Consider the following 14,504-nt stretch of genomic DNA (forward strand, 5'->3'; position numbering starts at 1 on the left):
ATGTAAACTTATAATTTGGCATGAAAAAGAAAAAAAAGTTTTCACATTTTATAAACCCAATTGAAGACTGAAGATCGCTTTATCTTCCAATTCTCGGCCCATGGCCTACTTTGCTTTGAGGAAGCGAATGCAAGGCCAGTAGGTAAGAAGTCAAGGCTAGCTAAAATGGTACTTCCTCTATTTTTCCTATTTCCTGTTGTAATACAATTGTAAAAATGCACCAAACTTTGTCGTTGTCCTGCTCAGTATCAGCTAACTTCTCAGTAGATACAAAAAGAAGTCGCTAATTTGTTTAAATGCCCAAGACTGAGCAATAATAATAATAATGCTTTACTTTGAAAGCACCATTAACTAGCTAAATTAATCGTTAGTGATGCAAAAGACAGGCATAACACCCTCATAATATTCATAACATCTGTATACTATCATGTATAATAAAGTGGATGAATATTGAAACCCTTTCTTTGCCCATCTTTAAAGGAAATTTGAAATTGATGAAGGCAGTTTGATATTAATAATTAAAAAAAAGAAAGAATTGTCTGTAAACAACAGACAAATAACAATGCCTACATTCATGTGAACCAATTAAAAGACACCTTGGAAGGATATCTGACAAAGTAATGACTCAATGATGTCTGTTCAATATCAAACTACAGAAGTCTGAGGACAACCCCTAAAATCTGGGCTCTTCGATGACATTCAATTCAATTCAATTCAATTTGTATATTGTGAAAAGCGCTATACAAATAAATTTGAATTGAATTGAATTGAATGTCATCGAAGAGCCCAGATGTTAGGGGTTGTCCTCAGACTTCTGTTGTTTGATATTGAACAGACAGAAAGACACAAGTAGCTCACTGTTAGTGTTGGAAACAACAGATTTCTCTCTCTCTCTCTCTCTAGTTCTGATGCTTTGCGTGTAGACTACAGCGATTCTGCCATTTGAGAAGACGTTTTGGGGGTGGAATGGGTGCTATCAACAGACCCTGCTTTCACACACTCTCGCAATCCACACAGGAAGCTTTGTTAAGCTCTGCGCTGGAGTGACGACAACGACCGGGACAGCTAAAGGAAACACAACAACCCCACTGCGTCTTCTGTTGCCAAAGACGATCCAGATCATGCGCGAGTTCCTGCCCAAAAAAACACAAATGCAATGGTGCAAAAAAAAAAAATGTACAGCACAAAACTTCAAAAACTGGGCCTGTGATCAGAAATGAACTTTCTAGGGTGTTATGTGACATTCATGTCAGGCTATTCATGAGATGTATCATGTAAACATCAATCCTGATGATTCTGTGGCATTTTTCCAAAAGGTTTTGGGAAAACAGTCTCAGGGAGATCTTCCAAAATGAACGTACGCAAACACACTCTTAAAGACGTCTCCTTGATCCCCTTGATAGTTCAGGTGGTATGCTTATGTAGATATCGCCTGCATAGCTGTGAGCCTTTAAACCAAACACAGATCATATTTCTCCCAGCCTGTTAACTGTGAACACTAGGACAAGGGATTTTCTGCAACTGAGATCAACATGGTTTGTGTGCATGTCTACAGGGCTCTTTGTTGATATTAACTCTAAAGAGAAATACATCCAACATCGTTCTAGTATTACATATCCACAATTACACAAGGCATGTCATGTTACAGCAGTCTGTTTCACTCACGTTTCTCACATTTACGTGCACTGTCCGAGTGCACACTGACTGAACACGTGCACATAAATCACTGCTCATGCGAGTACTGAACTTTTTGGCGACTTATTAAGCTTGAACGGACAAATACACACACTTATGTTTCCAAATGTCACTCTTTGCAAGTATCCTTGTAAACAGTCATTTATGTCTTAAGCGAATGTAAACAGTTGAGAAAGAAAGCACATGTGTATCAGTATATTACAGTAGTCAACATTTGAAGTGGTTTAAAACCTTTCATTAGGTATAAATTAATCGTGAAAAAAAAACGTTCTTGTCTTTCGGTTTTAAAGTGACAGCTGCCGCCTGTGTCATTCATGTTAATCAAACAAAAGAACGACGAATAAAATCACTCACTGCTCTTGACTCCATCACGTCTGTAGCTTTAATAAGGCGGCTATATTTAATTTACACAGTGAATGCACTTGTTTTTGTACATTTAATTACTTTATTCAATTTCATTTCATTTCATTTATTAGTTTATTTTACAGGGACAGTGCTCATTGATTAACAGTAAAATAACTGTAAATGAGCCAGAGTTAGCTCAACAGGCTAATTTTCATCTGTTGTCCCTGGCCAGTTATTAAAAGGCAACCTAAAATCAGAATATAAAAAACATCAAATGACTTTTACAGTCCACAAGTAATAACATCATAGAAAAGTAATAATAAAGCAAATACAACACACCACAATAAGTAACAAGCAACGTCAGCACACAATATAGCCTAAAACATAATGCGAGATTTCAAAGTCTGACACAAAACAATCTGCTAACAAGCAACAATTCTCAGTAGACAGTCAGTAGTCTAATGTGCACATATCTGATTATCAATTAGCCAGTTCTTAAGCTGACCAGTGAAAGACCGATAAGTGTCTTTTTCTCTTATCATCCTTGGCAATAGATTCCACTGTTTAGTTGCGGTTACAGAGAACGCTGACTGACTAAAGGCACTTTTTCGAGTGGGAATGATACAGTCCCCTCTTGTGATTCCTCTGGTAACATGAGTGCCTGCTCTCTGTATAACAAATCTCTTCAGTGGCGGTGGGGCCGTACTATGCAATATCTTATAAACTAGACAAAGATTACTGTAAGTGATCAAGTTTTCCCAACTCAAAAGTCTATGGGTATTTAAGATTTGACATGTGAAAATTATTAGGTTTCTGAACTAAAACTTTAAGAGTACGTTTATAAAGACTTTCAAGTGACCTCATTGTAGACTTGTTAGCTTGTGCACAGCTTGTCAAACAATATGTAAAATGCGGGATAATCATGGCATTCATATATATCATAGCAGTTTCAAAGGTGAATGAATCCCTAACAAATCTAAAATTACTTAAATTAAATCTAACTCGTTTGCACATACTTTTGACATGAGTTCTAAAACAGAGATTCGAATCAATCCAAACACCCAGATATTTGTATTCAGTCACAACTTGCAAATTTTGACCTGATATCATTATGTCAGGGTCTGGAACACTACATGGTCGCTTTGAAAAGAACATGCTAACCGTTTTACCAACATTTAACGTTAGACGTGATCTGTCAAGCCATGCTGTGATATAATTCATTGCCCTGGTTAATTTTAAAGCAGCTTGCTGTTTTGTGCTGCTATGTACATAAATAACAGCATCATCAGCATATAATAAAATTTCTACATCGGGACAAACCAAAGGCAAATCATTAACATAGAGACTGAACAACAGTGGCCCAAGTATAGATCCTTGCGGAACACCAGTATTATTTATATAACAAGTGGATTTATGATTTTGGACCTTTACATAATTTGTTCGTCCCTTTAGATATGAATCAATCCACTTAATGGTATCATTAGAAAAATTAAAAGAAGCTAACTTGTTAACAAGTATTCCATGATGTACAGTGTCGAAGGCCTTTTTAAGGTCCAAGAAAATTGCTCCCACAATACCACCCGTATCCATCATGGATTTAATATTTTCCAAAAGGAAAAGGGTAGCAGTCTCTGTTGAATGGTGAGCTCTAAAACCAAATTGCATAGGATGCAGGCTAAAGTCACTGTTGTTCAAATAAAAAACTATTTTCTCTGAAACCCACTTTTCCATCACCTTAGATACAACAGGCAAAATACTGATAGGTCTATAGTTACTAATACTCTGGGGATCTCCTGCTTTGAAAATTGGTGACACAATAGCAGTTTTCCATGTATTTTATGTAGTATTTATGCAGTTCTTATTTCTAGAGAGCTTGAAGGTTTTCAGGTAGGTCTATTTAATTTGTGTTTTATTGTAGTTTTGTCCTATTGCTTGTAATTACAGACCGTTTACTTGTCTTCAGTAAGCTTAAGGGTTTTTTTGTTTAGTTTTTTTACTTAAGCTAGTATTCGTTTTTTGTGACACTGAAATTGGTGATAAGAATTATAAAATGTCAATGTTCTCAATTTTTTTAAAACTTAATTTAAAGCAAAATTAACTATAGTTTATTATATACCGTTATCATAATAAAATGACTAATTTTGTGATATAAGACTTTAAGACCTATAGGTGAAGATGGTTATTTAGCTGGTATTGACCATTATCAGATAATCGCACAATAATCGCTTGACCAAATTAACCGTAGTGCTAGTTGCCCTTGTGTCAGTTCCAAAATCAACTAACAGAACAGACTAGTAAATCAATCAACATTGCGTTTCAAAATTTTGGGGAGAATTTTGAGAAAATATTGTGTACAAAACCTATATAGTTCTTATAAAGTTCAGTACAGCTGCAATTATTTGATTAAAAATACAGTAAATAGTTTTCTGTTTGAATATATTGTAAAATATAATTTATTCCTGTGATCAAAGCTGAATTTTCAGCATCATTCCTCCAGTGTCACATGATCCTTCAGAAATCATTCTAATATGCGGATTTGCTGCTCAAGAAAGACATTTTTATTATCATCAATGTTGATTTATATCAAATAAAATCAGCTCTTATAAAAATAAGGGTCTGCTAAATGAATTTATGTAAATGTGAAATGTAAATATCGGCATCATAGTGGCCATTGAGAAACCGTATTAATCTATGACTCACTAGGTTTTTTAATAAAACAATAGTGTCTCGCGTATAGGGCTGTCACTTTTGTAAAAAAATCCTGTTTGATTTTTGAGACATACGTGTTCATTGAAAAAATAGATTTTCCATGTCTAAAGACGTTTCCATTTTCAACGCCAAATATATATACGCAAATCCACGGACAACTAACAGGCATTAGGACGAACGTAAAGAGGGCGCTTGTTGAGACGCGCACAAGTCAGCAATATTTCTGATGATTTATTGGTGTGAAGTTTTGTACATCAATAAAAAAACATCACTGCAGGCTTCAACATGGCTGTTTACGATTAGAAATGTCAAACAAATTTCGCCTATGTAGGTGATTGTAGCCCGAATCTGTATCTGTATGCATGAGACTGTCTGAATACCAGCAGAATTCACATCTTTGTTGTAAAAAGACACACATTATGCAGAAGTATAATCTGCTGTTCTGTGTGTGTGTCAGAGCCTGCAGTTGCTGTGTGACGCGCGTTCGCTGCGGGCGTATCGTGACGAGCTGGATGCGCTCCGAGAGAAGGCCGTTAAAATCCGATTCCCTATTTTCATTTTCGAAACTTGTGTTGGTTGGTCCGATCAATTGTGTAATCGATCTTCGAACGTAAAGTGACAGCCCTACTCGTGTAGAAACAGCATGCTAGGCTAGAAGAACAGATGTCATTTATTGACAAATGCTTTTGGAGGAACAAAGAGTTGTACTTCCTTATGCACTTTTCACACTATCTTCACCATCTGCATAACTGTATAGGACACTCACCACATCATAGCCGGTGGGAGCTCTGTTTCTCGAGGCCACAACTCCTACGCCAGTGATCGGGTCCATGGGCATCTCGGGCAGGGCGTCTGAAAGGTCCCGTACCTCAGGCATCATGGAGGAATTCTGAGAAGACAACAGTGTTGTTAAAACATTTATACGCTAAACAACGAACCACTTGACAGAACATGTCGGATCAGTCTAAATAGTGTTTGTTTTGTCTACAAAAGCAAACTAACTTTTGTCAGACTCTACCCTTGGTTACGGTTGCTACCTCATAACATCCCATAGGAATGAACTGGGGATTTCCATGAACAGCAGGATTTTCAGTAGGATGTGCTAATAAGATGGCATTTTTCTGCTGTTTTTTATTTTATTTTAAGAAGTTAAATTATGCAGCAATGTGATTAAAAACTACAGACACTGCAATGGAGGCAAACACATACTAAAAGGAGAAAGTTATCGTAAAAATATAGATATAGCCTAATGTTTCTTATGTAAAATCCATTAACTATGGTGAACATATCAGTTGCTAGTAATGTCACTACAATGACCTGAATCAATACATAAATGTAATGAGATTAAGTGAATTTAATTTACCCTGGAACAAATGTAGTTGATTTTACTCATATATTTATAGATGAGGGTGACAATCCACAACTTGAACTTCACAACATTTATTTAAGGACTTGGAAAAGTCTTTCGAAGTTATTTGAATCACTATTATATCATGTGACCAAACAACAACAGTGTAGCTTATTTTTGTCCCATTTAATTGTGTTTAATACTATCCAAACACACAACTTATCTTTAGACTTGCATTGAAACACCTATTTTTCACTAATTGCATTAATTTCCGTAATGCTTCGTTTAAAATTCCCTCTTAGTTTGAGTATAAAATGATGCCAAATATGGCCTATATTGTTTGTTAGTATTATAAAAGATCTTTGAAAGTCAAAACACGTACTACAATGTTCACATTTACTCATGCTGATACCCAAACATATCTCTGAGACAACACAGAGCAGAATAAAACATGACGGCGCTGCCTAAAACATGAAGACAAGCTGACAAATGAAACCAAGTCACTGTGTAAAAGACATGTTTGAACAGAGAACAATATGCAGAATAGAACAAGAGTCTTGATGGAAAGGACGGGTGAGGACGAAACATTGAGCCAGACGACAAGCAACACATCCAACGAAACACGTTCTCTTTTAGCCTTTCCTTATCAACTGTTCCTAATCTTACACGATAACTACTTCAAGGGAAAAATATCTTTATTCCAAGACTATTAGGCTACACTTAGCAGGATTCTGATAATGAAGTATGTTGATTTACTTTGAGATGAGTAACTTCCAGAGCTTATAATGAACAAGAACTTACTCGTTACTCTAAAATGTAAACAAACAGTCTTTGGGGGTAAAAGTAGAAAACTAGCATGTCTACAAGAGTAAACATTAAACAAAAGAGTTGAGGAAAAACTGCTAGGCAAGGCATGAATGTGTGCAGTGTAAAAGACACTTAAAGGATTAGTTAAAATAAATAAAAATAATTAGCAATAATAAATCATTAGCAAAAAAAAAAAAAATCCTGATAATTTATAATAAATGTCTTTTTTTCTTCAAGACCAAAAAGAAATTAAGGTTTTTGAGGAAAACATTCCTGGATTTTTCTACACAGAATGGCAATGAAATATCCCACAGAATGGCAACCAAATATCCCAATGTTCAAAGAAGGTTCAAATGTGAGTCTCAATGCAGCTTCAAAGTCTCGACACGATCCCAGTCGAGAAATAAGGGTCTTATCTAGCGAAACCATCGGTTATTTTCACAAAAAATAAAATCAATGATATACTTTTTAACCACAAATGCCCGTCTGGTACCATCTCTGAGATGCGCCACGCATTGCGTCATCACGTTGGAAAGGTCGCGGGTCACATCAGTTATTTGTCTGTGAACTCTGTTTTTTTGGGGTTTTTTTTTTTTGTGACCTATCCAACGTGATGACGTAATACGTGGCGCATCTCAGAGATGGTAAAAGACAGGCATTTGTGGTTAAAAAGTATATATATATATATATATTTTTTTTTTTTTTTGTGACCTATCCAACGTGATGACGTAGTACGTGGCGCATCTCAGAGGTGGTAAAAGACAGGCATTTGTGGTTAAAAAGTATATATATATATATATATTTTTTTTTAGAAAATGACTGATTGTTTCGCTGGATAAGACCCTTATTTCTCGACTGGGATCGTGTCGAGACTTTGAAGCTGCATTGAGACGGACATTTGAACCTTGACATCAAGTACTATAGAAGTCCCAATTCATTGGCTAGGCGCCAGCCAATGACGGCTCCTTTAAACACCCCCGCTCCCGCCCCTCCTTCTCTCACGCCGCCACTGAGCTGCAAGTGCACAAGTCAGTGTTGCACCTCATATATCGCAAGGCATGAAATTTTAACTTGTAGTGACAGATTTGAGGAGTTGCAAGTGCCTATTTGAGGTTGTACTGGGAATATGAATGTAAGAAGAAGTGCAAATATATATTACACGTTTGTGTCTGTCATTGTATTTTAGTGAATGGCATTTTCCACATCTGTGACTACTTGTCTGCAGCTTCAAATTCAGAATACAGGTTTGTGACTATTGTCTGCGAGTACAAATTTCAACTTCATATTTTTATTTTACAGGTTTTCACATCAGAGCTGTGAGTGTAAATTTTAGCATACAAGTACAAATATTTATTGTACAAGTTCTCAAATTCACATCTACGTGCTTTCGAGTTTTGCTACTCTTTTACTTTCATATACGGCGGAGTCTCTAACGGCATCACCGGCGGCCATCTTGTCACAGGCAAGCTTTCTGGCGGGCTCTGTGGTGATGTAAGACGAGTGATCTGTACGAACACAAATACTCTTAACGGATTTACAAACGGTTTGGTTTCTTACAAATGTTATTAACGTGGCTTTAATTCTGGATGCTTGAACATGCTGAAATATATAATATTATAATTATTCATAAGTATAAAGTGTCATAACTACATCTCTGACGTTTATAACAAACCAACCCGTTTGAAAATCAGTAGAAAATTGAGCAAGTTATGGTTATTTAAAAAGTACATGCACCATTAAAACACAATGTTACGAGTGAGCGAGCTGACTGTGACAAGATGGCCGCCAGGTGCGGACGTCGACCTCCATTGGCCAGCAGCGCGGATGAGACATTTAGCCTTTATTATGTATATGGTTTCAAGCACCAACGCTCTACTGTTTGAGCTACAGGAAGGCTAACGTTTAATTTGGTCACATGCAAGTGATTTACTCGCATTAGAGAGTTGTAGAGAGTTGTAGAGGCATTCTGGTCTCGTCTGTCGTCCCCATCATGCACTTCACAAATCAACTGGTTTTGGAGTCAGGGTTTGTTCTTCCTGAGCATCTAAAGAGTTATGTAGCTGAATACAAATGATTCACAGTCTTTGGATGAAGCTAAGCGCTTTGGAGGCAACCTTGGCAACCAGGCCTGCCCTCCGCGCTCTGCAAACAAGCCACAAAGAAGCTGTGTCAAATCACTGGTGCACATGGAAGCAGCTTGCAGCCAAGCAAACAGCAGAGAGAGGAGAAGAAAGAGAGAGAGATCAAACTGAGAGCATGTGAGAACTAGAGCCAAGAGAGAGTGTTAAAAAAAGGTGTGGGACACGATGATCTCTGGAGTCAACAGTGAGAAAACCCAACAGGAATAGACTGCATTCGTTAACAGGGAAGGAATGCAGTCGAGGAAATCCTATATGTGACCCTGGATCGCACGGGTATATTTGTATATACAATACAGTGTATGGGTCGAAATTATCGATTTTTCTTTTATGCCAAAAATCATTAGCATATTAAGTAAAGATCATGTTCCATGAAGATATTTTGTAAATTTCCTACCGTAAATATATAAAACATGTATTTTTGTGAGTGAATGCAGCACAATCGTGAACATAAATGCACAACTTTAAAGGAGATTTTCTCAATGTTTTGATTTTTTGGCACCCTCAGATTTTCAAACACTCATATCTCGGCCAAATATTGTCATATCCTAACAAACCACACATCAATGGAAAGCTTATTTATTCAGCTTTCCGATGATGTATAAATCTAAATTTAAAAAAAATGACCCATGTGACTGGTTTTTGTGGTCCAGGGTCACATAGTATTTTAGTTTAATGTGAATCAAGACTGCAACATCCTAAATCATAGATAACACTGGGATTTCATTAACTTCTTTTCAACTCATAATATGCCCAACTTGGTCCAATTCAATTCTACCCAAGAATATGCTGATCTGGGCAAGAAAACACTTAAACCTGCTGGTTTTGAACCAGAAAGCGGTAGCGTCAGTGCTTGAGCAAGGGATAATATTCTCACAAAGTTTACTTCTCAACACTATAACAATGCAAAACACAAAACTTGATATTATAAAACTAGAGCACTCACAATATAAGCAACAATCAAAACGACAAACTGCAAAGTTACTGCGGTTTCAAACTATTTAATTTACAAATAGTTATGAGAAATTGATTATTATGAATATGAACTGTATTAGTCCTATATTTAAATTATTGACTGTTATATTAAAACCAGCTTGTATTGCAATGGCCTATACAATTCTGAATTAAATTAATAAAAATATGCTCTACAAACTAGTCTGATCTTAATTAGTTAGGCTATAGTTAGAAGTTAGTAGAAACGTGGTAAAGATCTGAAAGAGGATTGCAGAACCCAGCTGAGAAAAGTTATAGGCTATCCTCCCAATATCCTTTCATTGTTCAGCCATCATTATTCATTGATATTCTGATATATGTAGCCTCCCTTTATGATGCATATGATTTGTAAAGCCAGCGTTGCCGGTCAGGCTGTGTACATCGAGCCTCCAAAGTTTAACCAGCAAGACCAGCACTATCACTAATTAAGATTAAACCAAGCTGAACCAGCATTACAATATTGGACTGGATTCATTTCAATAGATGAAAATTTGTCAGGAGGTATGCAAAATCAAAACCGAGTCACTGTCTTTACTCTCTTTAATATGAAAAATGAACTTCTTATGCATCCACGGTGGGGGAAAAACTCCTGTACACTAGAGAAAACATATATTTCTTTAGAGAGAGAAGTATTATTTTTCATATTTTTTACCCAAAATAGGAAGGAGTGACCATTAGTGAGTGCTAAACACACGTCTGTTCATTGGAAGCCAGAGGACACCCTCGTGCAGAAACTACACGTTTTCAGAGAGAAGTAATATAATGATGTTTTCAGGAAATCCCTAATGTGAATAAAAAAAGATAGCAACGATTTGACCGATTAAACATGAAGACAATAAACACACGACTGCGACAATATATGGTGTATTTGAGTTCTTCAAGCCTTCTCTGGTATTTTCATAATAATAAAGTTTATTTAATAATGCAATGCTAATTGAGACAATCTGTGTCCAACAAAAGACATTCAATAACTTGTTTTTACTCGCTTCATATCGTCAATCGAGTTCCTTTTGTGAGAAGCACTGTATAGATAATATATTGTCTGCCTCATTCTGTGATAAGAATCCATATCAGATCACAAAAGGAACTCGATTGACCATATGAAGTGAGTAAAAACATGTTATTAGATGTATTTTGTTGGGCAACAGATTTATGAACGCTTCGCATTACAAGTTTGGGAAGATGTTTGTCGCATGTTGCTTTTTCAAATGCACGTTATAAGCGAGACAAACTCGCAGTGCTTTTCAGAGATGGAGGATCATTTACTACAGATCACAGAGCCACTCTTCACTAACACAGTACACTCACTGTGCATGCATTTATTCAATTGAAAAAAAAAAGGCGTATTTGAAATGGATACATATAAACAGTGCTTGTGGAATCTGCAGTCAGATTGGACTTAGATAGATGAAAATGCATGTAAACGTATGTAGCCAAGAAGGACATATTCTTGAATAAACATGGTCTTAGAATAGTCTTATTAAACAATCAAATGTTGGCAGAAGTACACTGGTATTAATAGGCTTTCCTATCCCTACCCAAAAAGAGGAACGTTACACTATCATCATTCATCAATGATGTCCTATTGGATAAATCGCAATAAAGCTAAATTCATGCTGGTCTTTCGGACCTAGCCTATATATAATATGATGCACACTAAAGCACTTATCATAAAGAACAGATGCATCCTTCCTGAAACATGAGCAGGATGCCTCTCGGACATTATGGGCAGATCTGCTTTCATATCACTCATCTGCCAGGAGGACAGAGAAGCCTCAGATGGCACAGATGCTGGCACTGTCAACACACTGCCAACCGAGGAGTCTGGGAGATATAGCAGGGCTCAACAATAAGGACGGCCCAGAGCCAGATCGAGAGAAGCTTGGACCAGCTGACAGAAGCCACTGCTGCATTTATGCTGTCAATTCAGTTTGCACATGTTTTTTTTTTAGTTATTCCTAATATAGCTGTCAAATAAACCTTGTATTGTACAGGTGAAAATCGGAAAATGTGAATATCAAAAGTTCATTTATTTCAGTAATTCAACTTAAAGGTTGTGTAGGTAAGAATTGTCTAAAGAACTTTTTTTCAAATTGGCTTAAACTGTCTTTATATACCAATACATAATTAAAATGTAAGTACTTTGAAAAAGAGAGTATAAAAATTGAGTGACTATAGTGTATTTAATCTTCAAAAAACACAGCTCATTAATTCCATTCGGGACGAAACAAGTGATTGGCTTGCGCGACTGTCACTCTCCGTCGCCATGACTACCGCGCTATTATTGGCTCTGCCCACGTGCGCGCAGTCGCGCACCCGTTTTTAGGTGGAGTTAATGAGCTGTGTTTATTGAAGATTAAATACACTAGAGTCACTCAGTTTTTTATACTCTCTATTTCAGAGTACTTGCATTTTAATTATGTATTGGTATATAAAGACAGTTTAAACAAATTTGAATAAAAGTTTTTTTAGACAATTCTGACCTACCCAACCTTTAAAAGGTGAAACTAATATATTATATAGACACATTACATGCTAAGTGAAATATTTCAAGCCTTTATTTGTTATAATTTTGATGATTATGGCTTACAGCTTATGAAACCTTTTGGAGTCACCTTTTAAGTTGAATTACTGAAATAAATAAACTTTCACGATATTCAAATTTTTCCAGTTTTATATTACGGATATTGTTAGCTCTTTGATTAATTGCTTTAGTTCCTCTTTTGGAAAAGTGTCTGCTAAATGCAAATGTAATTCGACTAAATGCTAAAAATATTTGATAAAGACACTTCAGGGCAAGTGAAAAAATGCACAGGGCGAATCAAAATCAATTAACTATCCCAACTAGGCCTATGCCAGTAGGAAAACAAATCCTTTTTGTTCAGCCCTGCATGTGTTGGTTTCAGTGCTTGTTCAAGTTTATATCACCTCTCTAAGAAAGCATGCTTGTTTGAACAGGTGGATAAAGCAAACATCATCACGGGAAACTAATCAAATCCACGAGCACAGGTTCTAGCAGCCACATCCAGTTATGTATATGCATGCGAGCATGTATGATAATCCAAAGAAAGGTGAAACAAAGAAAAGTATAACATGGAAGAACCTATAAACAGTATGAAAACAGCTTTACAAAAGAATATTCAACCATTTTGAGACTTAAAATCAAGAGATCTGCTAATCAAAATGAAATATGTAAACACCAGTGGCACAAATTTGGTATGAATCCAGGCCAGAGCAACAGCATTATAGAAAATACATACAATATCAACATTGTACAAATACGAAGCAGCTCCTATAAATGAATCATACATTACGGCTCCAAATCTCACAAACAAGAGCAGCATTCAGAAGAGACTCTGGCCGTAACTACATGCTGATTATTCTAACCCATGCTGGAGTATTCAACAACAAAATTGGTATGTCATACTTGCCTTATCAAATTCATTAGGCATCTTGGTGATAATCTGATCTGAAAATTCAATTTCAACATTTTCAAAGAGCCAATCATAAGAGCATTTATTTCTTACAGCATTACCTCTGTTTACACAGCCACTTCATGCTTTCTGTAAACGTATAATAACAGCAGACACTGTATAACAGGTCAGACATCTGCAGGGTTTCTGTGGGTTTTGTGAAGGTAAATTTAAGACCTAGTCGTGAACATTTAGGGAATAAATTGAAGAGAAAACATTAGCCTACATCAATATGCTATCTAAATTTAAATGTCTAAGGAGAATTAGCAACACTTCAAAGTTTGGAAATACAACTTCCTGTTCAACAGATATCTATTACTTTTTTATTCATTTTACAAAAAAAGTTTAAGCATAAACATTCACTTCATTTTGTTACGTTTTCTAGGCTTCATTTTATATTTGAATCTCAAGTAAATCCTAATTTAAAGATGTTTATCCATGTATTGGAAAACAAGACAATTGTTTTAGGTCTCTTTAAGCCTTAATTTGTGTAAAGGCGAATTAAGACCTGATCTGAATCATGAACACAGAATTAAAAGACACTCTTAAATGTCAATATGAAAGCAGATTAAATATTGTCCAATATACAAGCAATGCAAATGAATACATAGCACCTTATCCATGGTTATATTCCCTCATAACCATGAAACATCTCCGTTTTTGTTTAAATGACCAGATAGGCCTATGTAAAATACAAAAGCAAACATGTAGCCTAATAAATCATTATTATTTACAGTAACATTACTACTCAATTTTATTTACAATTCTACTAAACAATTCACCACTCTTTAAAAAAAATGCAAACACTCATCTAGGTGTTATTATAATATATTGAGTCCATAATATGAATAAATAATAGTCAGTTTTATCAGTTGGCTGAAGCCCAATTTTAGCCATTAGCATTAGCCGGCAGGTTGCTAGGAGACTCCTTAGAGAGATTCTATACTTAGCCTAGCCGAGCTAGCAAGCTATCCCAATTTAATTTCCTCAATATTC

At 36.0% G+C, this 14,504-nt stretch overlaps 1 protein-coding gene and 1 long non-coding RNA gene across 4 annotated transcripts in view; one reads left to right on the plus strand and one right to left on the minus strand.

Moving 5' to 3' along the window:
* mvb12ba (multivesicular body subunit 12Ba) overlaps positions 1 to 14,504 on the minus strand; it is a 36,939-nt gene that overhangs the window by 21,866 nt on the left and 569 nt on the right. For 2 of the 3 annotated variants that reach the window (XM_079608146.1, XM_079608148.1), the window contains exon 2: positions 5,516 to 5,638. In XM_079608146.1, the coding sequence (XP_079464272.1) occupies positions 5,516 to 5,638 (123 nt within the window). Of the gene's footprint in view, positions 1 to 5,515; positions 5,639 to 13,466; positions 13,505 to 14,504 lie in introns of all 3 variants that reach the window. The other variant, XM_079608147.1, reaches the window with a different exon arrangement.
* The window catches only part of LOC306996060, a 30,262-nt gene continuing 29,098 nt past the window's right edge, over positions 13,341 to 14,504 (plus strand). Inside the window, exon 1 of the long non-coding RNA XR_013796991.1 lies at positions 13,341 to 13,451. This is a non-coding gene — a long non-coding RNA (uncharacterized lncRNA). The remainder of the gene's footprint in view (positions 13,452 to 14,504) is intronic.

This window comes from Phoxinus phoxinus (assembly GCF_949152265.1).
Source record: "Phoxinus phoxinus genome assembly, chromosome: 3".
Lineage (NCBI taxonomy): Eukaryota > Metazoa > Chordata > Actinopteri > Cypriniformes > Leuciscidae > Phoxinus > Phoxinus phoxinus.